Source organism: Pipistrellus kuhlii, unplaced genomic scaffold, assembly GCF_014108245.1.
Source record: "Pipistrellus kuhlii isolate mPipKuh1 unplaced genomic scaffold, mPipKuh1.p scaffold_m20_p_26, whole genome shotgun sequence".
In the NCBI taxonomy this organism is placed as follows: domain Eukaryota; kingdom Metazoa; phylum Chordata; class Mammalia; order Chiroptera; family Vespertilionidae; genus Pipistrellus; species Pipistrellus kuhlii.
In genome coordinates this window covers 4,261,969-4,287,702 of record NW_023425525.1, presented here as the reverse complement: position 1 = coordinate 4,287,702, position 25,734 = coordinate 4,261,969, and the positions used below count along the sequence as shown (strand labels likewise).

Sequence of the window (25,734 nt, the reverse complement as noted above, 5' to 3'; positions counted from 1 at the left end):
GAATACAAAATTGCCAGTTCTGATTTGAGTAAGAGATTCTACCATCGCCTTTAATTATAAAACAAGTAACACTTCCAGATTTCAGAAATTTTTAACACAAAGGGAGATGAGAATTGAAAGCAGTAGGTTAAACTAACTACCAAGGTACATTTTAAAATCAACTGTTGTATCAGGGTCCAGGAATGACCTTAACCACATTGAAGTCATCTCTGGCTAACCTGGCTCAGGTGGTTACTCTGAATACGCTACCATCTGATAAAAAAATCAACACCCCTTTCCAACTTGAAAAACACAATGAAATAATTTTGTCAACATATTAATTAGTAAAGAATGAAATTGAAAACCTCTAGCAAGACTTTAAACACTATGAAGCAAAAAATAAAAATTATTTAATGGGGCATAAAGTTTGTTTGCTTTAAAGACAAAGCTGAAGATTCTTCCCTAGCCAGTTTGGCTCAGTGGATAGAGCATCAGCCTGTGGTCTGAAGGGTCCCGGGTTTGATTCCAGTCAAGGGCACACGCCCAGGGTGCAGGCTCGATCCCCAGTGTGGGGCCTGCAGGAGGCGACTGATGGGTGATTCTCTCTCATCATTGATGTTTCCATCTCTCTCTCCCTCTCCCTTCCTCTCTGAAATCAATAAAAATATGTTTTCCTAAAGCTGAAGAGTCTTACAGCAGCCCAAAAGGAATGATCTGATGCAGGTTTTCCTACTTAAGCAAACTGTCCTCTGCTATGGCTGATGATTACGTGGGGTTGAAAAGGATATAATGGAAATAAAATTCTGTGAGTCATAAATCAGAATGCAGAGGATGATGCAAGCCATAACTCAAGTAAGCACAATAATCATGATCAAAACAACTATTTATTGAATGCCTGTCATTGTGTTAGATACAGTCCCAAATCTTAAGGTGTTTAAAAAGATACAGACATTAATCAATCACAGTAAATTTACTGTATCTTCATCCAAATAGCAAGTTTGATGGCATTTAAAACATTTTTTTACTAAAACCATCCTTGTGTGTGTTTATCCCAGGATGCCATAGGTCCAGAGCTACCCCTGGTGGCCATACACAAACTTACAAAAAATTGTTCTAAACCTTTTGTAACCTTTGTTGAGTATTACATATATCCCCCTCCTTTTTCCTCCTTACCACCTGGTTCCCACCCCATCCCAGCCCATTGTCTGCCTATTAATCAAAAATAAGCATCTCTCCTCAAGAAATAGCACATTAGTACTTGATAGCTGAGGGAAACTTTAAACTTTTAATGAAAAACAAATATAAAAAGATTAAGGTGGATAACTGTATAATAAAGTATAAAATATGTTATAGTAAAATTTAAATGATAAATGGATATTCATTGTACAATTCTTTTAACTGCTGTATGTTAGAGACATATTCACAATAAAATGTTGACAAAATTGAAATTTTTTTAAAATGGCCCTGGCTGGGTTAGCTCAATGGACTGCGGACTGAAGGGTCTCAGGTTCGATTCCAGCCAAGAGCACACGCCTGGATTGCAGGCTCGAACCCCGGTGGGGGACATGCAGGAGGCAGCCCATCAATGATTCTCTCTCATCATTGACATTGCTCTCTTTCCCTCTCCCTAAAATCAATAAAATATATTTTTTAAAGAATTTTTAAAAATGTCTATCACCCATATTTTTACACCTTTTTTGGTATCTGTTTCTCTTATGTATAAACATAATGTGTGCCTTCATAATTCGTGCTGTGTACTGAGCCTCTTGTAAATAAATGTCTTGATCTAAAACAAGATGTTTTCTTTGCCTCAACTACTTTAGTGAAATGTGCTATCCTTGACTGTTTCCTAACCAAATCATCCTCTCTAGTTAGCTATTTTATTCTAAAACGAACAGGACTGTGTGAGTCACCTGCTTCTGAGTTTTTAATAAAGTCCAATTTCTTATAGAGCAACTTACAACCTTCCATGGTATGTCCCCAAAATGCTTTTCCAAGTTTATTTCTCGGCTCCTCTGTGAATGGCCTACGCTCCAGCCAAATTCCTGCCCTTTCCTTCCCCAAATCTACCCTTTGAGCTCTCATTTGTTTGGCCTGGAGTAACTTCTAGTTCCAAACAAGTGGAACCCTGTAAAATTAGTCAAATGTCTCTTCCTCAACTTCTTCATTCCTTTTTCCTTCCTCTTCTCTGTGGTGACATACATGATTTCTCTTTTTATGGTTGATTACATACTGCATTGCACTGTTACTCCCCTGGGCAGTAAACCCATTTGCTTGCCTTTGCATTTCTCTTACACACATGTACACCTATTTCAAAAAACATTTATGGCATTGAAGAGATACTTAGTAAGTTGTCTCTTTACAGCGCACATTAGTATTTTCAATTTTGAAACAAACAAAAATACTCAGAATGCTACAAAATCTGATTCTCTCCCTAGTTTCACAGAACAGAAATTCCTAGATATAATGTGGGAAAGGGGGGTTTTTGTTGTTGATTTTGGCAAATGCTAGGCTTAAAACTAAACAGGTTTTTCTTCTAGAGTACTTCTTAGAACCTTTACCGTCTAATATAAAAGATCAACCTCCAATTTAGTACTCATTACTTTCCAAACAATCACAGAATTCTTTTCTGTACTGAACCTCTCAAGGGACTTGGTTCAGAACACATTTGGAAAATACAGATCTAATTCTTTATTTAAAAGAGTATAGTGCTCTATTCTTTGTTCCCTTTAATTATCCAAGTTTGCTGTAACCTTAATGACTGTGTCTTTATTACTGAATCAACTAAAGTTAAGTTCTATTATAAAACAGGAAACCCAAAAGGTAGCAATGACCGAATGTATGGCAATGTTCTTTTAGTGCATTAGAATAACTTAGAGCCCTGTTAAAGCACAGATTGCCAGGCTCCTCCCCAGAGAGTCTGTTAGTGAGTCTGGAGTAGAGCCACGAATCTGCATTTCAATTGGGTCCTCAGGGGACGCTGAGGCTGTAAGGGGATGGAAGATGGAAGCTTGAGGCTAGCACCGAGGCTCCAGAATATTACACACCAGCCCCTTGGACTTGCTGCTCCATCATCCTATTCATGGGTTTCATCCTAAGGACGCTACTCAAATTCTGCCCAACATGTTAACGTCTGGGCACTAGGACAGGGGTAAAGGCAAAGGGGCACATCTCCCAGCTCAGTTACCTCCTTTTAAGGAGCCTTATTTACAAGAATCTGGTTAAAAGGCCTCAATTAAGAGAAAATGGTGAATGGAATATTTTAGTCAAGTACACTGCCACCCCAAATAAAGTTGGAATCTATTATTACTAAAAGGAAAACTAGACTTTGCATAGGCAACTAGAAATTCTACCACACTTTAGATATATTTCAATCATCAAGTCCAACTGATTTGCCTAATCACTTTATAATTGTTTTGTCACTATTTCTGCTTCCCTAGATCTCTGTTTTCATTATTTGTCACCTACTTTTTTTATATAATATCCTTCTAACCAATCTCACTACCATCTATCCTGTAGTAGGTATGAGAGGGATTTTGAGGGACCTAAAGCTATTTAATATTCTTCAATGACTCCACATTTCCTATAGAATGATTAGGAATAATAATAACCCTTTATTATTCCATACAAACCCTCATCCACCTGTATGTCTATTCCATGCCTCAGATTTTATACTATTAAACACAACAAACTGTTGCTTTCATCATGCTTTCTCTGCCACTTAAAACACTCTTGCCCCATCTTGACCTTTACTACTCATCCTTTAAGATTTAACTAAGGTACTACCTTCCTCCATAGTGTAAGTACCCCTTCTCTTCAATTTCAGAAGGCTCTGTCCAGGGCTTTCATCGGATGCTCCATATTATATTTTGAAGATCTGTTTATATCTGACTTTCTCAATAGATTGTGTGCTTTGTAAGTATAAAGACCATATTTTATTTATTTTCTATCCCCAGAACTGGTACAAAGTGAAGCAACTATCATTTATTGAACAAAAGCATCGCCCCAGTAGGCCCAGCTGGCTAACACATTAAAAATCTGCCTTGGATCTGTCCAACAATCTAATAACCTTGTGTATTACAACTACATATATTAGTCTAATTATGCAATTTCAAAAAATAATGACAGAAAATCTTTCCTTAACACCTCCAGTTAAATGAAACTTCAAAGTTTACAGCATTTTGCGTAGCCAAATCTCTTTTATTTTTAAACTGGAATACCAAAGACAGAACCCAACTAGCTACAGAACACTTCCAGGTTCTTTCCTGTTTGTTTAACCAAACTAAATTAAGTTTTTAAAGGAAACATCTGCAACAACAAAAAAATCCTAATCTATCAATCAAAGTTGGCTTCACCACTTCTTGTCTTTTCTTTATGTTTATCCAAGTTCTCCAACTTTAATTCCTCCTCTTCTTTATACTGGGCATATTCAGTATCTTTTTCTGGGTTTGGAGTTGATTTCCCTTTTGGTAGCAAGAAACATTCAGCATTCAAAACTTGCTCAGCAGTCATTGAGCTTCTCCGATAGATCAAGCTACATAGGAGGGACTTGACATTATCACCCTGCAAGGAAAGAGATGTGGCAAACAAAAATCAAATCAAATCAAACAAGCAAAATGACAAACGTGCAATAAGGAAAGAGGATCAAACTCAAAAACACTTTTAACCAATGTTACAGATCTAAAACCACTTTTTCCTATTTGGATTTTTCAAGATTTCCACAAAATTCAACCAGTTTTTACCAGAAATGAATTGCTCAATAATTAAACAATGAAATTGAGTTACAAAAGAACCACAGCTGAAATGTCTCAAGAAACAGGACATGTTAGGACTTCCCCTTCCCTCACGTTTTCGGGGCAGTGGTCAGAGCTCGGCATAACAACAATGGACCCTGAAGCTGTGTCTGGGCGGGCCTCCTGCTTTACCTGTCAACTGCTCTGGTTTCACCTGTGAAGTCTCTCTTCTACTCCCACTCATCAGTGTCATTGTCATTTGGGAGTCGGTATTTATGTGCCATTCTTTCAGAGAATGTCTTTTATTATCACATGTAAACACCATAATGTTTACCCTCCAGTATTGCTACCTCCCAAATACCTGGATATGCCTTTTTTTGGCCCCCTATAATGACTCCAATTAGATCGTATTTCACAGTGAATGAAAATCACCTGTTAACTGCTAGTCTCCTCATTACATTCAAATATCTTTAAGATCAAAAATGTTAGCTTATTACTTCATCCCCTACAATTAGTACAGTGTCAGGAATAAAGCAGACATTCATTTGCTAAATGAATGAATGTCAATGCCCATAATGCACTCTACAGAATATCTATTTAAAGATAGATATAAACTAAAATTTACAAAATCTAAATTAAAAAATTGTACATGCTCTTGAAAACCACAAAAGTAGATTTAGAACAAGTAAAAAATCCTATCATGTTTTTAGAAAAAAGGACTCTCACCTCAAATGTGTTAACTGTTCGAGTTAATTTATATACTTAAATGATTCCAATAAAATATAATTATTGCCACCACTCCCCTTGAAACTAAATAAGTTAAAGATCTTTTAGAAGAAGTACTTCCCAGTATTAAAAAGTTTACACTGAAAACAGACAGATCTACATTAAAGTATGTTAATTGAAAGAATATTGCCCTATAATTTCAATAAATAAAAAGAAACAATGAAATAGAAAAATTAAAAATATACTCCTATACAAATGAAATTGCAGTAAATGAAATGATGGCATTTTCCAATGAAGGAAGGGAATAGCTTTTTAATAAAAGGTATTGGGACAAATGGCAGTAATTTAAGTAGGGTACTTAACTTTTTTTCAGTGTTTCTTTATTGTGAATGCTACTTGGCATTCTTACAATAATTAGAGCACACTTTCAGTCAAATATTCAGTTTATATTACTACTACACATCTATATCACATTTGCAACAAGTAAACAACAACAACAAAAAGTCACATACCAAGAGAAACTGATCCACTTTTGGGATTCCCTCTTCATTTGTCTCAAATTCCTGATTTTGAACAGAAAGCTGTAAAGAAAATCAGAAGGAATAAATTCCCCAAGTACCAATACTGACCCTATAACAAAGTCAATTCTGGAACTCTTCGGTTCTGGTGTAGCTGACGGGTGGAAGTGGACATCAGGAAGCTTCTGCCCTTTTACAGATCTGCTCCCAGCTCAAAGCTGGAAGCAGGCAACCCTTTGGCCCCTCCCACACACACTAAGTCCAGTCAATGCAGACACAGACTGAACTCAGTAGTAATTACAGACAGGCAGCCCAAGGTCAGTGACTCAGATCATCTGACAGTGACCTGTACCTGACCCCACTCAGGCAGACCCAGAACTAACACAACCAGTGGTGGGCTTCAGACCACACCAAAGTTTAATCCAACTAGCCACACACAAGCAGCACATTCAAAGGGGAATGCTGGCAGGGACCAGATCCTACTGAAAACAACCCTGCCTCAGCAGCCCTAATGATAGCAAGAACCTACAACCAAGATTACTCTACCCAGCAAAATTATCACTCAGAATTAAAGGGCAGATAAAGAGCTTCACAGATCAGAAAAAGTTAAAGGAGTACATCACCACCAAACCAGTATTCTATGAAATGCTAAAAGGTGTTCTTTAAAAAGAGAAAAAAAGAAGAAAAAAGTAAAGGTAAAAATTATGAACTACAAATACATATCTATCAAAAAGTGAATCTGAAAGTCAAGTGAATTAAAAATCTGAGGAACAGAATAAACTGGTGAATATGATAGAATCAGGGGCATAGAATGGGAGGGGATTGATAATTCTCAGGGGGAAAAGGGTGTCTGTGTGGGGGGTACGGGAAGAGACTGGACAAAAATCATACACCTATGGATGAGGACATCAGGGTCGGGGGAGGTAAGGGCAGAGGGTGGAGTGGGGACCATGTGGAGGGGAGCAATGGGGGAGGAAAAAGGAGAAACAATTGTAATAATATGAACAATAAAGATTTATTTTTAAAAATAAAATAACATACCCACAATAAAATGCAGCCATACGCATACAAGTCAGAACTTGGAGAAGCAGGTTTTCCCATTTTCACTTCAGGTGACACCAAACTCAAGTCACCAACCTTCATATTCACTGAGGCTCGCTGACTCTAGGAAAACAGCAGGTTAAGTATCTTAGAGGCAACACAGCTGCGAAGGCTCTCCGTGAAGTACTCTACATCTATTCAACAACAAAAACTAATTTGTAATACTTCATTTCTTTTTGTTATCAAGTATTTTTACCTAATTTCTGCTATTATAAACTGCTCCTAAAATCAGTGTCATAAAATTAACAGTGAGACTTCGGTTACATTTCCCATTGTAGACCCAAGTAGATTTAAAACTAAGAACCACTAATTATTTAAACATTTGGTACATTTTTAAAATAAATGTCACAAGGAAAGAGAAGACACGCTATTTTCTAATTCTAAAATATTCTAAGTAACTTTTTAAAAACTGAAAGTCTACACAGTACTTTCCTTCTTTACTGACCATTTTCTAAGTATACCATTTCTGATGTGTCAAAAGATATCTAGTAACAAGAACAAAAGGTATCTAGTTGACTAAACACTCTGTGGCTCAGGAGTTGAGTGCCGACCTATGAGAACCAGAAGGTCATGGTTCAGTTCCTGGTCAGGTCACATGCCCTGGCTACAGGCTCAATCCCCAGTGTGGAGCATGCAGGAGGAAGCTGATCAATGATTCTCTTTCATCAGTGATGTTTCTTTCTCTCTTTCTCTCTCTCTCTCTCTCTCTCTGTCTCTCTCTCTCTGTCCCCCCCCTCCCTCCCTCCCTCTCTAACATCAATAAAAATGTATCTTTTTTAAAAAAGAACATGAAACCTGGATTTAGACAGACCTTGGCTGCGATTCTCCTCTCCACCTATTTGCTGTGTGACCTTGGGCTTTAACTAATCCTTTGAGGCTAAATTAACTTGTAAAATGGAAATAATATCTACCTTACAGAGTCATGGGAAAGCTAAAAATAATTGGTAATCACCTAGCACATATTACCGTTATCTCTTCTCCTCCTCCTGTCTTCACCCTTGGTTCCCAAGTTTCTAAAAAATGTCTATTAATTTAAAAAATAGCAACAAATACACACACACACACACACACACACACACATAATTTATATAATTTATTAGGAGGGTATTAATAGAAGAGGCAGGAAATAGCTCCTAGTTTTCCCTATTTCCTAGCAATTAAATATATCTTGATGATGATATAATAATGTTTAATGTTGTCAATGCCACTGACTACAATTTCAGCTTGCTCTTAAAACTGATAGTTACAAAATATAATGCAAAAACTTAGAAACTCTGTTCCAACAACTAGCTCATAACAAATTGTTTATACTACATGATACAGCTTAAACTTAAAGGCAAAGATCTTATAATAAATTAGAGGCTCAGTGCACAAAATTTGTGCACTGGAGGGGGGTGTTCCTCAGCCCAGCCTGCACCCTCTCCAATCTGGGACCCCTTGTGGGATGTCCGACTGCCATTGTTGGACAGCCCTCTCACAATCCGGGACTGCTGGCTCCCATGTGATCACCTGCCTGCCTGCCTGATTGACCCTAACCACTTCTGCCTACCATCCTGATCATACCCTAACCACCCCCCTGCCAGCCTGGTCGCCCCCAACTGCCTTCCCCTGCTGGCCTGGTCACCCCTAACTGCCCTCCCCTTCTCCTGATCGCCCACAACTGCCCTCACCTACCAGCCATCTTGTGTTGACCAACTTGTGATGACATGGGGGCAGCCATCTTGTGACCACATGAGCATGATCACATGTGGGTGGTCATCTTATGCAAGAGTGTGATGGTCAATTTGCATATTACCACTTTATTATATAGGATTATCATAGCATGTAAAAGTGTTAAAATACTGCCTAATAATATTAAATGATGGTTAGGACCTATTAGTAAGATCATGTTATTTTACCACAGATTTGGTGAAGTCAAAATCTCCAACAATTCCTTGTTCACGGTTTAAAGCAAATACGTTATTCTGATGAAGTGATCCATGAATTATGTCAGCCTTATGCAAGGTATGCAGGCCTTGGGCAACCCCTTTCATGACCTTTAAAGCTTCCTAAAGATAAATACACACCAAAGAAGTCAGCAAGTAGGCAAATCATCTCAATACATAATTGAAAGACTATTCCATACGTGAGTAAAGCTTCCTCCAAATGAATCTTTATTAAGAATACAGCATAGAGAATTAGAAGCTATGATTATGTAACTGGTGACATCATCTATACATGACTTAAAAGACTTCAGTCTCTAAGAAGACTTAGATTATAAATAATGACTATAAAATGTATCTAGGAGAGAAAAAGAGACTGAAATAGTGTTACTGGGCAGGAAAATTCAAGATGTCCTTTATTGGTATTACTAATTCAAATTTATGACGGAAATTAAAGTTGTCACTCAAGTACTTTTAATACCAAGTGCTATATATACAATGCAACTTACAGTACAGCTTAATAGTTTTACTCATGAGCTTTGGTACCAAAAAGACCTAATTTCAAGACCCAACTCTGCCACTGGTTAAGGGATCCTGTGCAAGTCATTTAATCTCTGTAAGCCTCACATTTTTTCATCTGTATATAGGGATAACTCATATCACAGGGTTGATGTGACAAATACAGTAATATGAGTCAAAATTTTACATAGTACAAAGCAAGTAATATGCCCTCCATAGACATTAGCTGTTATTTTCTCATTCAACACATTCATGAAAATAGAGTTATTTTTTTACTTACCTCTGAAGTTAGAGGCATACTGGCTTGAATAGCACTCAAATGTGCCCTAGGATAGTATGGAACCATCAGATAAGCCATAGGATCAGACTAAGAAGCAAAGCAGAAAGACTCAAAGTAAAAAATTCTTCAATATATTTTTAGTATATATTGATTGTTCAAGATACCTTTATTTTAAAAGGAATGAATAACTGCCTCACTAAAACTGAAAGCTAAAACTTTTTTTAAATGCAACATTTTCTGCAAGAGATCAGTATAACTTTACCTTACACAGAAACAGGAACATCAATGGTAGCAACCCAGACTCTTCCTTAGCTTCTCTCCACACTCTGTGATAGGCAGCGGCTCTCTGAACCACCCTGGCTTCTGTGTCAACATCCACAGAGTAACCCTTGTGCCAAAGAGAGACAGCGGTAACTCCACGATTAAAAATCCCACTCTGATGATACATCATTCCAACTTCAACGTCATGATTTTTACATAAGTTAAATTACATCTAATTTTATTTTTAAACTTTTTAAGTACATTTTTATCTGCTTTGAATGCTGTACTTTAGAAAGGAAAGAACAATTCTACTTGTGACTTAATATATATCCACGCAATGCATGCCACTGAAGCCCAATTAACCTATTATCATGATAACAGTTTCCCAGATCAATTAAGAGAAGAAATCAAAGAATAGAAAACTGAGTTGGCAAAACTGGTGAAATTTTATAGTAACTCATTTCAAAGAAAAGTGTGAGAAAAACAAAAATTTTAAAAAGCTACTAGACAGAATGTAATAAATTCACTTGAAAAGGAAAGCAAGTATTTCCTATTAAGGAACATATATTACTTAGGAAAGCTTCAAATTCAAAATTATTTCTGGTTATCAAACCAGGAGCATAAATAATCATCAAGCTGGTCAACTAATGAGATTTAAAAAACAAACAGTGGGTTTTTACTTTCCTAAAAAGTAACACCACAGCCCGTCACATTTCTGAATCTCCCCTCAGTCAGAATGACTTACTCACCTTTAAAAGAATGACCTGCCCGTTAACCTCCGAACGTAACAAGGGACGCTTGGTGCTAAGTTCTTTCATGGGCTCAGCGTCAAGAAGATCCCGTTCCAAGCTCATGGTAAGAAGACCACCAGAGTTCTAGGCACAAGTTTTTGTTAAAGTAATAATCCAAACAACCCCAATACTTAAATCATCAACATAATTAGTTGCGTGCTATTAGCTGAGTTGGACAACATTAACCCTACTGGAGAAATCAAGGAAATAAAAATATTCAGTTTCTTTTCTTTTTTTTTAGTTCCTGGCTCTTGAACCACAACCCAAACTACTATCATCATCAATTGAATTGCTGCTACAGTTCAGAACAGACTCTGAAAAAGACTGGGATAAACCAGACGTGCTTCCTAGGAACCCTGATGTTTACTTGTGAAACTTCTTGTGTTTCCTAAAAATATTAAAATGACAATAAAAAGAAGGTTGTAAAATGGGAATGAGAAGCCTAAAAATCATGACTACTATGAAGTAATTCTAGTAACTCTGCATCTGTTTGAAGTGGAAGCCCCAAGAGTGAAAATGACTTTCAAGTATTTTCATTCTACTAAATTATTTCTGCTACTTTTAAAAAGAAATAATATCAACAACTTGAATATCAACAACTTAGGTCAAGCAAGTTTCATTGCGGTACAATTTTAGTAACAAGGACTGTAAAACTGCTTTGGGTTTTTCTTAAATGTTGTCAATACCCACAACCTACAATCAATCCACAGAGGTTTCCTAAGTACGCATCTCAGTTAAACATCTTAAAACCATTAAAGAAGTCCATAATCTCTGACTCAACCCTTTTATATTCTTCTACAATAGGTTAGCATATTTTTTAAATTAATTTTAAAGTCCTACATGGCACCGCATGGAAAACCCCACATTATTTTTAAATTTCCATCTGGAAAGTTTTTACAATAATTTCTTTAACAATTTAAGAGATATTAATCTTCACATTAATGAATTCACAAATATCTGAATATCCCTTTGTGTTCCATACCTGTTATCATGGACTTAATGTCAATCTTTAAGAATAAATATCATGCCCTAGCTGGTTTGGCTCAATGGATGGAGCGTCGGCCTGTGGGCTGAAGGATCCTGGGTTGGATTCCAGTTAGGGGCACATGCCCAGGTTGCGGGCTTAACCCCCAGTGGAGGTTGTGCAGGAGGCAGCTGATCAGTGATTCCCTCTCATCATTGATATTTGTCTCTCTTTTCCCTCTTCCTTCCTCTCTGAAATCAATAAAAATGTATTTTTAAAAAAGAATAACTTTTTCCGGCGGTGAAGACCTCCCCAAGATAATATGCCTCTCGCTAAGGACCTCCTCAGTCCCTCTCCAGAAGAGGAGAAGAGGAAACACAAGAAGAAGTGCCTGGTGCAGAGTTCCAATTCCTACTTCATGGATGTCAAATGCCCAGGATGCTATAAAATCACCACCGTCTTTGGCCACGCACAAACGGTAGTTTTGTGTGTTGGTTGCTCCACTGTTCTCTGTCAGCCAACAGGAGGAAAAGCAAGGCTCACAGAAGGATGCTCCTTCAGAGGGAAGCAGCACTAAAAGCACCTCAAATCAAGATGAGTGGGAAACCATCCCAACAAACACATTTTGGATACAAAAAAAAAAAAAAAAAAAAAAAAAGTATAACTATTATATCTAACCCCCATCACTACCAGGCAATACAAAACACAGAGCTAACAAATTCTGCCTTAAGAGCCAGAGTCTACCATCCTGCTCCACACTGTCTCCTGCACAGTACCCTCATTTTCCAGCCTTTCAATCCTATTGGCCTAGAGAACTGCACCCACATCAACATCTCCAGCTTAACCAACATCTCTACAATTTCCTCCAATCTGCTTTAACTTAAAAAATACATTTGGCATAAATTCCCCATGACTAGCAGTGTCCTGCTTTTATTCTAACTCTTGGGCCAGCAGCTAAACTGCTATTATTTCAAAAAACAAAACACCTAGAATGTACTCTGCCAGTATTAAAGACAGTTTTGAGAAAAAGTTCTCACAATACCCAGAAACTACTCATCATAAACATTTTTATAGTATGGATATTATAAATTTAACACTGACATACAATTTTTAACATCAGTTTCAACACTGTCTGCAGAGTAGTAATTCTCAGGGGAAACAAAGCTTACCATGTATTTAAGTAATCCTATTTCAGGATGGAGCAGAGGTAGCTCCGGGAACCATTTCTGTACCAAGTTATTCAGCTTCTCCTAAGTTTAAAAAATATAGATATATATTCAATTGTGATATGTTGGCCTTTGGGAAAAATAACATAGCAGTATCTCCCTTATTATATATCTAAGAAGATATATGTATGCCCTAAGACACATAATCAATGATTCTGCCTTCTAATATAAAAATTAAAAAAATAGCAAATGATTGCCAAAACAGGTTTGGCTCTCCGTAAAAAAATCAATAAAATGTATTTTTTTAAATAGCAAATGAAAGCCAAGAATCATCTTAGATCTAAAATACCATCTCTACTAACAGAAGAAAAACTTAATTACCAATTTTAGGCCTGGTATACATATATAAACACAGAACCTTGCCTACGGTCAAGCTCTGCACTAACTTCCAAGCTGAAATGAAAAAGTGTGATAATATACCAACTTGACTTATGAAATTATCGTTATTTCTCAAAAAAATATAAGAACACAGTGTCATGTTTAAAATAACAGCTATGTCATTTAGGAGGAAACACACATAAATGCCTTGAAAAAATAATATGTAGCTCTACAAAAGCCACTTTACAGCAAATGTGAAAACTGAGGATTCTTAGGAAAGTTACTTATCACATATTCATTAAGTGAAACTTCTAGAAACTTATCAAGTCACTGGAAGATAGCTATTTTATTCAAGGTGAATACTGAAGCACACAGTCATGTGAGTTTGCTAAATGAAATATAACCTTAAAATGTCTATTATTTCACAATATTTTTATTTTTCAAAGCAATGTTCTTAACTTAGTTCACATTACATTCCTGATTCATAAAATACAATACTCTTGCATTTTAAAGAGAAAATATGCTGACTCTCACAAAAACTAGTGGTAGATTAGAGACTTAAAGATGCAACATCTCCCCCACCCCAAAAGCAGGTAATTTGTTATGTTCTTCAACTAATTTATGCTGCCCTAATAAAGCTGTCATTGCGGTATTATACCAAAATGATGTTCATATGAATTTTAATAAAGGAAAAAATCTTCAGGATTTCTGTTAAGCAGAATATAAGCAGTGTGCAAATTGTGTTTATGCTATCATCTCGAGTCTTGTAAAAATAAGCAAAAAAAAGACAAAAGGAAAGTTAACATCAAAAATTAACAATGATCACTATTATTACCACAAGTAGGAAAATTACAGTGATGTTTTTTCTTCTTTATAATTTTGTGTAATTTCCACATTTGGTACAATGGTAATAAATTATTTTGTCATCAGAAATATCTAAATTCACATAAAGATTATTATGCCAATATATAACTATGCCAATATAATCTCTATTCTTATTAATATAGTCCACTTCATAAAATGGATCTATTAATTCAATTTCTAATTCAAACTAATTCAAAACTTCCAAGAATCAAATACTTACATATTCCTCTCGCTCACGATAAATTTCCTGAAAGACACTATTACGTAACTGAGTTATTTCTTGTTTTATTTTCTCAATTTCAGATCCATCAGGGTCATCAGACTTTAATCAGAAAGAAATAAAGTGACCTTACAGGCCTGTTAAAGTAGACTGAAAATAAGTCTTCCTAGTAAGGATTAATGCAACTTCTAAGCAAATCACTCTATCTGATTTCTACATATCCTATGTACCTAGCACATAAGAGCACTTGTTGAGTTAATATTCTAACACTAATTTTCTAAAACCTCTGAAAAGGAATTATAAAAAATAAAGACAAAGTAAATTACATAGGGTTTTTTCTCACCTCTTAAAATTTGCTGAAGAATTTCTCTACAATAAAGATGACCAACTGCCATCAGAAAGTAAGTGTCAAGACTAGGAACCAGAATACAATTAAATGCCCTGGAATTGTTTTCTACATAAGATTTGGGTTTGTGTTTTTTTTAATGAGTAAATGTGTGGCATGTCTACTAGAGTAAAGACTCCAGTGAGAATAAGCCATCTTAAATGGCACATTTCAGGGTTAGCTATATTTCTCCAAAAGTTAAAAATAAATAAAAAGACACCATTCCCCACAGCCCAGAAGACAATAAAACTGGGGAAATATTAAACCATTACATTCCACTTAATTGCTTCAAAGAGAAACAGAGCTCATTCAAAATGGATTAAAATATAATATAAAACTCTTTTTAAATCAAGTTCTCAAGGGAAAACTAAGAATTCCCAAAGTTTCACAAAGTTTTAAACCTAAGGAAGAAAGTTAATGAAGATGAGAATATCCTAATTCTTTTAGTTCTGTTATCATATAAAAACTAAATATTTCCAAGAAACAATATGTGCAGCTATTTAAAAAAAAAAAAAAAAAAAAAGAAGTAAACAGAAGACATCATGATCTGAAAAATAGTTTATAACAAAATTCTACCTTTGGGGAACACCCCAATACACGCCTTGCATGTAGGAGGTAGGAGGCTTGTATTATAATAGACATTGTATAACAGCCCAAATCAAAAGAGTTTTTCAAATTATTCAAAAATATTTATGTTACTGAAAACCAAGGCAGCCACCTAAACTGTTTTCAAACAGCATTTAGTGACAAAGAAAAATGTTTACACTATTAATGTAATAATTTTATTTACATACACTGAGAGGAAAAGATAAAATACATAAAAATTTAAATAATGATTCTATTCTATTCAAACAGAACATTTACACATTACTTTTATAAAGCAGAGCCCAAGTAAAGTGAGACACACAAAGAGTTCAGTGACCACCAACTATTTGCTTACTTCTTCCAAATTATTCTTTTCAACCAATTTCCATCTCAGTCGAGCTTTTAAGTTTTTCAGCGTCTTTTTAACGGACAGCAAGTGATCCAGATTGGGGCTCTTATTTAAGCTTTCCATAACCTGCTTCTTAAACTAAGTAAGAGAAAGAATTATCACATTTTCAAAACAGACAGCACAGTCACTTACAGACCATTTATTACTTATCTGTTAAGATTCAATTAGTATTTACTGAATACAGGTTGAAATAAAGTCTACAAGATAATTCTACCACTTGATTTCTTAATTATTCATATTTCTATTTAGAAGAATATCTGTCCCAGTATTGAAAAGAAAAGGTAAGCCGAAACCGGTTTGGCTCAGTGGTAGAGCATCGGTCTGCAACTGAAGGGTCCCAGGCTCGATTCCGGTCAGGGGCATGTACATTGGTTGCGAGCGCATTCCCGGTGGTCGGGGTGCAGAAGGCAGCTGGTCGATGTTTCTCTTTCATCGACATTTCTAGCTCTCTATCTCTCTCCCTTCCTCTCTGTAAAAAATCAATAAATTAAAAAAAAAAAAAAAAGAAAAAGAAAAGGTAAAAGAAATATCTCAAGCTAATATATACAGAAAGGCATACATATTTTTTATGGTGATCAGTGATCTCTGATATTACCATGGTAATTGTTTTGGGAGCCACACCCATATAACAAAACAAACTTAACCAATAAATACTATGTGTGACTGCTCCACTAATCAGCCCTTCCCCCATCTCTCTCCTTCTCTTTGGGCCTCCCTATTTCCTGAGATGCAACAATAATGAAATTGGGCCAATTAATCTATATATATAAAGGCTAACATGCAAAGTGCCCCCTTGGGAGTCTGACTGGAAGACTGGGAGTTTGGTTGCTCTCTATGATATCCACAGGGGGTGGTGCAGAACGAAGGAAAGTCCCAGCCGGCAGCCAGCAGCCAGGGAAGATAGGCCCCTGCCAGCAGCCAGCAGCCAGCAGCCAGTGAAGGAAGGTCCCGGCCAGCACCAGAGGCCCTGATCGGCTCTGATCACAGGCCAGGCCGAGGGACCCTATCCATGCACGTATTTCGTGCACTGGGCCTCCAGTAATCCCATAATGGCCTCTAGTGTTCAAGTGAAAGGAAGAGTCGTGCATCTCTCACTTAAAACCTAGAAATGAGTAAGCTTAGTGAAGAACGTCGAAACCTGAGACAGACCAGAAGCTAGGACTTTGCATCAGCTAGCCAAGTTGTGAATGCAAAAGAAAAGTTTTAAATTAAGCAAACACACAAATGATAAGAAAGCATAATAGCCTTAATGCTAATATAGAAAAAGTTTAGTGATCTGGCTAGATCAAACCAGCCACATTTCCTTAAGCCAAAACCTAATCCAGAGCAAGACCTTAACCTCTTAAATTCTATGAAGGCTGAGAGGTGAGAAGCTGCAGGGAGAATTTTATTACATACCAGCTTACAGCAGGACAGTGCTTTACTAGCAATAACAAATAATTTGCCTACACACGGGTATTAAACTACCTGAGAAAAGTTTAAGTATTAAAAAAATACAAAGCATCAACACAGAAGACAGAGAATAAAGCATAATCCAACCTCAATACTGTGCTTGTACTTGGACTGTACTGCGGCAATGAGCCTTTCCTCTGAATGAATCTTCTGCAGTACCTGACTGTATGTACTTAGAATGATTTCCTTGTCGGCATCACCTTGCTCCTAAATGAAATCACACACATGGAATTATAGACAAAGGAGTATCCAAAACAGTTAAAACTTTCAATAACAACGGAAAAACTTCAAAATGATGCCTTTAACAAATTTCTATATCCATTTCAAAATATTTCTTAAACACAAATCCTTTTCTAGACAGAAGAGAGAATGATGTCAAAGATGTACATATGGGGCCGAAACCGGTGTGGCTCAGTGGATAAAGCATTGGCCTGCAGACCCAAAGGTCCCAGGTTCGATTCTGGTCAAGGGCATGTACCTTGGTTACGGGCACATCCCCAGTAGGAAGTGTGCAGGAGGCAGCTGATCGATGTTTCTCTCTCATCGAAGTTTCTAGCTCTCTATCCCTCTCCCTTCCTCTCTGTAAAAAATCAATAATGTGTGTTACACACACACACACACACAGATGTACAGATGGGAATTTTACCCCCATTACGCTATTATTCTTACAGCTGTCTGGAGCAGAGGAACGTTAAAGAAAACCATTTAAATTCCTACAAAACCAATGTAAATGTAGGAACTAAACACAAAGCTGTTTTTAGAATCATCTGTTAACAACCATTTCTAAAGTTAAGTTTGACAAAACCATCTAAATGAGGGCTATCCAACAAAAGAGGATACAGTTAAGTATATATTTTAATACTAATCTAAATAAAATCACAAATGGTAAAAAGAAATACTGTAAGTAAATGAAGAACATTACTACTGAGACTTTGGTAAACAGCTGAAAAACTGGGAAAGAATCCTAGTGAACAATATTAAAATTAAAAAACATTCTTTTGAGGAGCTATACTAATTTTTAACTTGACATTGCAACAAAGAATATGCACAATAGAAAATGGAGCGATTAATCACCCATGTGTAACTGCTTCCAAAGCTCTCACAGATTTATTTTAAGTTTCACAAATTCTAAGAATCTTTTATTTGTCATTGAGTATGACGGACTAAAGAATCAAATGCTTCAGAAAGTGGTTACACTTAGATTTCCTAGAATTAAACATTAGATTTTATTTGTAATGTTAAATGTCCTATTAAAGATGAAAATGCCATGCCCGGGAAGAATGAGATTTTATTTTTGTATTTGGATTAGAACTTGACAGTGTTATTCTTTCTAACAGGCCTAAAAGGGCAAAGCTAAGACCAGTCTTACTTTCTAACCTGCAAGAGAAACAAACCATGTTGCTTCAGAGGAAGCAATAAATATCAATACTCACAATCAGAGATATCTCCAGCTCTTTGCAGACACTTGACTCAGCCTTCTCTAGGATTTCATCAATGTTATCAATTGTGTCTTCAGAAGTCAGTGATTCTTCCACAGAGAGATCAAAAGCCTCATTTATAAAAAATAAAAGCATGAAGTATCTCATTTAATTATTTCAGTAAGTATTGTGTCCTTATAATTGGAGCAGAACATTAGCCTACTCACCAAGCAGTGTGGGGGAAATAAGGATACACAGAAAGAAAGTACTGCCCTCATGTAATTTATACATGGGGGGGAGGGGGTTACAAATGTAGATGTATCACACACATTAAAAAAAAAAAAAAGGATTTTTATAGTTAGTGGTTCACAGAGGTAAGAGAATACAGAGAAAAAGTATGGGGTTCGAGAGGACAGAGACAAGACCAAGATGTTTGAGGGGAATACTAAGAGTGAGTCTTACTAAAAACTGGTTTAAAAAAAAACCTTGAATGTGCAGGTGGTAAGCTTAAATCTGAAAGTATTAGGCAGGCAATGTTAGGTCTTGAACAAAGAAGAAATATGATTATAATTGGTGATGACTTACTAGTATTTAGGAATTTGGAAACTAAAAGTTATAGACTAAACTCAAATGGTTCCATTTATTAGAAAAACAAAGGTATTTTCTATCAGGAAATAAACTTAATAGTAAGATATTAAACAGAATAAAATCAGGGGCCTAAATTAAATATAGAACTAAAGATCACAAACAGTGACTTTGGTTTCAAATAATCAGACTGTGGAAATGAAAAAGATAACGAATAATAAACCTAAACAGAAAGATAATCGTGATCAATAACAAAAGAGAATAAAGCAATAATTTACTTATATTAATTATCCATAAGAAAGTACCAAAAAGGAAACAGCCTAAGTGCCCAGCAGATGAATAAATGAAAAACCTGTGGTACATCTACACAATGGAATACTACACTGCTATTAAAAAAAAGGAGCTCTTACCATTTGCAACAGCATGGATGGACCTGGGAAGCATTATGCTAAATGAAATAAGCCAGTTGGAGAAAGATTAAGTATCACACAATCTCACTCATTTGTGGAATATTATGAACAACATAAACTGATGAACAAAAATAGATCCAGAGACACAGAAGCATGGAACAGACTATCCAACCTCAGAGGGAAGGCTGAGGGAAGGGAGGGGGAAGAGGTCAGCCAAAGTGCTTTCATGCATGCACATAAGCATAACCCATGGACACACAAAGTAGGGGGGTGAGGGCATGTGCTAGGGCTGGGGAGAGGTCAATGGGGGGAAAAGGAGACATATGAAATACTTTAACAATAAAGAAGTTTTAAAAAAATCACCTGGCAAGAGCCAAATTGTGGGGGGGGGGGGGGTAAAGGGGGGGAAGGAAGTACAAAAAAAATCAGTTATATAAGTAGCTAGAGATTAACTTGTGTTTTCTCCAAACAAAGAAATTGGTATTTAGAAGTCATTCACACAGATTGCCCTTGCTAAGGAAGTTGTAAAGCAAACAGAAGAACAGAAGATCAATAACAAAATTAGGCTAAAATTTAATTAGCGTTCTGAGTGCATAATATAGAATCACATGCCCCCACACCTTTTGGAACATTACATGCTGTTTTTATAACAGTAAACAAGAACTTAAAAAAAAATGATATACCAAACATCTTCTCTAATATCTAATACCAACTAAGACTAAGAGTCTTTACTTAATTTAGGTATCTTTAAGATCTTTAAGATACCTAAAAATCAAAATATTTAAACACCAATAGCATATTTTTAGCATGACCAGTTAACCAACTAATCTTAAAATTCATCTTGCTAAAAAAGAAAACAAAAAACAGGAAAGCTATCTATCCTCTAAAGCACATGTATTTTTACATGTCCTTATCTCCACATTATAGCTGTAAAATACATACTACTTGCAATAAACTCCAGTAATATTATCTTACACCTATAGCTTGAAGTTGTCTTTATATAGGTCCTAAACAGACTACAAATATGTTAATTCCTCATTCCTCCATCCCAGCACACACATTCCCATTCATATTCATTCTCAGCCTCCCTACACCCCCTCAGAAAAGAGGTAAGTTACATTTGGAAATTTTTCTTTTTAAATTCCCTGGTTTGTGCCACTGAGCAAGAGCTCCGATTACCTTTAAGGAGCTCTGGAACCACGCTACAAGACGCTGTAGAGAAACTTCTGTTTCACTCCTAACACTGGTGAGCTCCTCCCTTTTCTCACGCTTCCAGTCATAAAATTTCTTAAGTATTTCTTCAGAGTTTGTCCCTTCGTTGGCCTGTCCATATACCGCTTCCAAAGAGGCTGACAAATCCTGCAGAGGTATATTTCCGTTTATTAACTTCCCACTAGCATTAAAGCACTGTATTAGAACCTTCGAGGCAGAAATGTGGTATGTTGATTCTCTATCCTTGAGAATTTTATAAATAAAACAGGACAATTAGACAGACAAGAAAGCAAACAACTACTAGAAGCTGACTTGTTTGGACTCTGACAGGGAAAGTTTTGCCAAGTGAATTAAGGTTACATAGGAATAGGAAGCTTTATAATCTTAGGCTTGCTATTTAGAAGAAAGCCCCTTCTTTTCTCTGGCTTTAAATTAGAATCACTACTGTTTATCCTGACATGGAAGTTTCTAAGACCTACTACTTAATAAAAATGCACATCAAAATATACAAATAATTCCAATTAAGGAAAGACACCAAACATGTATGTGTACTTAAAAGCATTTTTTAAAGGACTGGAAGAAACAAGAGAGCCTGCTGGCTCTCTCTAGAAATCAAACTCTAGAAATATCACAGAGACAAAAAAAAAACTTAATAGAGCCTGAAATTTCTATCATAAAACTCAGGAAGCCTTGAGAAGACAGGGAAGAGCACTAAGTGAATACAATCTGTGCAAGTGGGAGAAGACTGTACCTCTGTGGGAAAAGGTAACTTTCTTCACATGCAGAACAGATACACATATATAAACTATTAAATACATTCATATAAAATTTTTTAATGTTTTTATTGACTTTAGAGAGGATGGGAGAGGGAGAGATAGAAATATCAGTGATGAGAGAGAACCATCGATTGGCTGTCTCCTGCACACCCCCTACTGGGGATGGAGCCCACAACCCGGGTATGTGCCCTTAACCAGAATCAAACCCAAGACCCTTCAGTCTGGAGGCCGATGGTCTATCCACTGAGCCAAACCAGCTAGGGCCATTCGTATGAAATTTTAATTCCATTAAGAAGAAATTAGAATCAAAGAAGAGAAGAAAAACTTTTGCAACCATTAATACTATCTGAAGTCTCCAAGTAAATGCTAATTTCATCTCTAAAATGATAAATATGTATATTTAATGCTATGTATCTTTTTAAATTCCAACCTGCAATGTTTTCAAACGTTTATTAAGAGGTAATTCATCTACTGCCAAAATAAAAACTTCTACTGCCATGCACAGTTTCTGTTGTACTTCATTTCTTCTGGCAATCAAAATATCCCCTTCATTCTGAAGGAAGAGAAAAAAGAATAACCATCATTAATATACACATCCAGTGTTTTTTATACATTGATCTATATTTAAAAATTGATCTTTGGCCTGGCTGGTGTGGTTCAGTGGTTGTGGGCAGGGTACATGGCTAGGTTGTGAGCTTAATCCCCAGAAGGGAGCAGCTGATCAATGATTCTCTCTCATCACTGATATTTCTCTCTCAGCCCTTTTCCCTTTTTCTTTCTGAAATCAATGAAAAAAAATTTTTTAATTGATCCCTTCAAAACAATAAAATTTAAATTACATTTTCCAAACACAGTAGCAAATAAGACAAACACCTCTCCTTAGATCAGGAATGGGGAACCTTTTTTCTGCCAAGAGCCATTTTGATATTTATAAATCAAATGGCCATAAAAAATTAGCAACTTAAAAATTAACCTGATGTATTTGGTCAAACATTGTATTAACTCAGCCCTAATGCCTTGGCAGAGCCTGAACAAATGAATTCTCGGGCAGGACGTGCCCACCCCTGCCCTAGATCAACAAGCTGACAAAGAGCTTTCTTTCTCTTAATTAAAAACAAGACATTTAAATTCAACAATCCTGCTCTGCTAATCTTTATTTTTTCCCATTATTTCTGCAACAATGAAATTTTGTTTTTCTTAAGAAAAACATTCAAGTTCCTACTAATTACATGCTCTGTCCCTATTCCCATCCTACCCTCAAGGGACAGAGACTTGACTTGTGATAGTGAACATACAATATACAGATGATGGACTATATTATACAACTGTATACCTGAAACCTATATAGTTTTATTAACCAATGTCACCCAATAAAGAAGTTAGTATAAGGAGTAGTTTATAAAGTACCTATAGCATTGCCAATGTTTCACTGAGATTCAAAAATGATTACTTCTGTCACTTTCTTCCTTCCATAATCAGAAGTGACTAGTTAAGGTCTAATATGTAAAATAACCCAAATCCAACCTTTCTTCAAATTAAATATTCCTGACATTTCTAGAGGCCTAGTTATTCTGTTCACTCTGCTCATTCAGAGCCAGTTAGTTGCCAACTGACCAACCTAATTTTGAACAGGGAGTAAAACTTTCCGAGAATACTCCTCAGATGCAGAAACCACCAACACTGAAGATTGGAAAGTTCCAAACACAAGCATAAAACTCACAAGTACTAAGGAAAACAATGACTATTGTGCCAAATATCTTTAAGAAAAAAAAAAAAAGAAAAAAAAAAGGAGTTATGCCCAACAGCTCAATATAATAAAGAAAATTGGAAGAGGAAATATACTTTTACCTACACTAATAAAGAATTCATGTGAAATATTCCTTCATTTCCTTCCCCTCCCCACAAATAACCGCCTCTCAACAAATGATTTACATAGCATTTAATAGTAAGGCAGAGTCCAACACTGCAGCATAGAACACACCTCAAACCAGAAGACAAGATCCGTGGTAGCAGGTGTGGTAGCCACCCTGTCTCCTGGCCCTCAACAACTACTATCTCTTCCAGGCGTAGCATCCAGGGTCCCTCAGGGGGGATGCCCAGTTGCAAGAGTTTCACCAAGTACTTGTAGTCACTTATAGTTCCTCCCCGTCCAGATACAATTTACCAATCAGGGGTTTTATTTTCCTAAACAATGTTGCCTAGTAACCTGACAAAAATATTTTATCACAGGAGGAAACCAAGATGGCGGCATAGGGTAGACACCCGAATGCAGCCTATCACAACAAATTTGAATTTAGAACTGAAAAACAGGGGAGGCATTGCCCTGAAGCGCCAGACGGCTAGCTGAGAGGAGGCTCTGCCATCTGGGAAGGAGAGAGAAGGCACGCTGAACCTTAGGAACTGTGAAGGTACGGAGAACTGTGTGCGAGAAAAGGCGCTGGCTTAATCCCAGTGCGGAGAGGAAGGGCCGGACCGAGATTGCTGCTGGCTTACTCCCTGCATGCAGAGAGGGCGGGCCGGGCTGAGTTCACTACTGGCTTACTCCTGGCTTGGAGAGGGCGAACAGCTAACGCGGCTGGCTTTCTTGTTCGAGAGGAAAACAGAATCACCCTATTGCTCTTGATAAACGGCCCCAGACAGGGAGAGGCCAGACTGTCAGGCAGCGGGCAGAGATCTCTTGGAGGTGTGTGAAGCCAGAGGCCATTACTGCGGGACTTGGGGAGGAGCCGAAGGGAAAACAAAGTTTGTCTGCACCAACCTGAGACTCCGCCCTACCTGTGGCTGAGCACAGAAGCTCTCCCAGAGGCTGGCTTTCTCTAAGGAGGGACTTGCAGGAATCCAAAGCTTGTCTGCGCCTTTACCAAAGAGGTGCGCACGCACCTGCAACCAATCTTCCAAAACTCTCCAGGAACAGGACTTTTCTACAGCGAGACTGACAGGGAACCAAAGATTGTCTGCGCCACCCCGAGACCCCGCCCTATTCAAGCAGAGTACGGAAACCCTCCTAGCTGAGACACTGCTGATCCTCACAGCCAATTGGCTTGGAGATCAACGCTTCCCAGTGATACCAACAATAAGCAAGGCTTAACAACAAGACTGCACACACAGCCCACAAAGGGCTACACCAAGACTGTCCACCACAGGTAACTGGGAAGGCTGTGCTACTGGGCTCTACCACAACACCTAGTACACACAGCTATTCCACCAAATCAGGGAAACAACTAAAATGTAGACAAGAAGAAGGACACAAAAGAAGGAGATGGAGGAAAAGAAAAGATTGGACATTGAGTTCAAAACTACAGTTATAAGGTTATTCAACAATATCCTAAAAAAGGCCGATAAAATAAATGAGACCTATGAGGATATGAAAAGGGAGCAACTAGAAATAATAAGGGATCAACAAGAAATGAAGAAAATATTGTCTGAAATAAAAAATATTATACAAAGTCCTAAAAACAGACTGGAAGATCGCAAGAATCAAGACAAAGATTTAGAACACAAAGAGCCAGAGGACACTCCTCTGCAGAAGGGAGAAGATAAGAGAATCCAGAAAGTTGAAGATAGTGTAAGAAACCTCTGGGACAATTTCAAGCGAACCAACATCAGAATTATGGGGATTCCAGAAGAGAGAGAGCAAGATACCGAAAGAGTACTAGAAGAAATAGTGACAGAAAACTTCCCCCACCTGGGGAAAGAAATAGACTTACAAGTCCAGGAAGCCCGCAGAACCCCAAACAAAAAGAATCCAAGGATGACCACACCAAGACATATCATAATTAAAATTCCAAGAGCAAAAGACAAAGAGAATATTAAAAGCAGCAAGAGAAAAGCAGGTAGTGACCTATAAAGGAGCACCCATACGATTGTCAGCTGATTTCTCAACAGAAACCATGCAGGCCAGATGGGAATGGCAAGAAATATTCAAGGTGATGAATAACAAGAACCTACAGCCAAAAATAATCTACCAAGCAAGTCTATCACTCAGAATCAAAGGACAGATAAAGAGCTTCACAAATAAAAAAAAGCTAAAAGAGTTCATCACCACCAAACCAGAATTATATGAATTGCTGAAGGAGGTTA

At 37.0% G+C, this 25,734-nt stretch overlaps 2 protein-coding genes across 2 annotated transcripts in view; one reads left to right on the top strand and one right to left on the bottom strand.

The window, feature by feature from the left end:
• Window positions 1–4,158: 4,158 nt before the first annotated feature.
• The window catches only part of STK31 (serine/threonine kinase 31), a 38,092-nt gene continuing 16,516 nt past the window's right edge, over window positions 4,159–25,734 (bottom strand). Inside the window, exons 10-23 of the mRNA XM_036453802.2 lie at window positions 22,085–22,207; window positions 20,846–21,025; window positions 18,687–18,803; window positions 17,341–17,460; window positions 15,748–15,879; window positions 14,423–14,524; window positions 12,964–13,044; window positions 10,789–10,914; window positions 10,041–10,166; window positions 9,779–9,865; window positions 8,956–9,105; window positions 6,998–7,120; window positions 5,951–6,019; window positions 4,159–4,542 (exon numbers count right to left, since the gene is read on the bottom strand). Coding sequence (XP_036309695.1) covers window positions 4,315–4,542; window positions 5,951–6,019; window positions 6,998–7,120; window positions 8,956–9,105; window positions 9,779–9,865; window positions 10,041–10,166; window positions 10,789–10,914; window positions 12,964–13,044; window positions 14,423–14,524; window positions 15,748–15,879; window positions 17,341–17,460; window positions 18,687–18,803; window positions 20,846–21,025; window positions 22,085–22,207 — 1,764 coding nt within the window. The 3' untranslated portion in view covers window positions 4,159–4,314. The remainder of the gene's footprint in view (window positions 4,543–5,950; window positions 6,020–6,997; window positions 7,121–8,955; window positions 9,106–9,778; window positions 9,866–10,040; window positions 10,167–10,788; window positions 10,915–12,963; window positions 13,045–14,422; window positions 14,525–15,747; window positions 15,880–17,340; window positions 17,461–18,686; window positions 18,804–20,845; window positions 21,026–22,084; window positions 22,208–25,734) is intronic.
• Window positions 12,108–12,453, top strand: LOC118727829 (40S ribosomal protein S27-like). Its single transcript, XM_036453799.2, has one exon. It carries the CDS (start codon window positions 12,117–12,119, stop codon window positions 12,369–12,371), a length of 255 nt encoding a protein of 84 aa, XP_036309692.1. The 5' UTR covers window positions 12,108–12,116; the 3' UTR covers window positions 12,372–12,453.

Coding starts and splice junctions, on each gene's coding strand:
- LOC118727829 (XM_036453799.2), top strand. CDS start 12,117: ATGCCTCTCGCTAAGGACCTCCTCAGTCCCTCTCCAGAAGAGGAGAAG.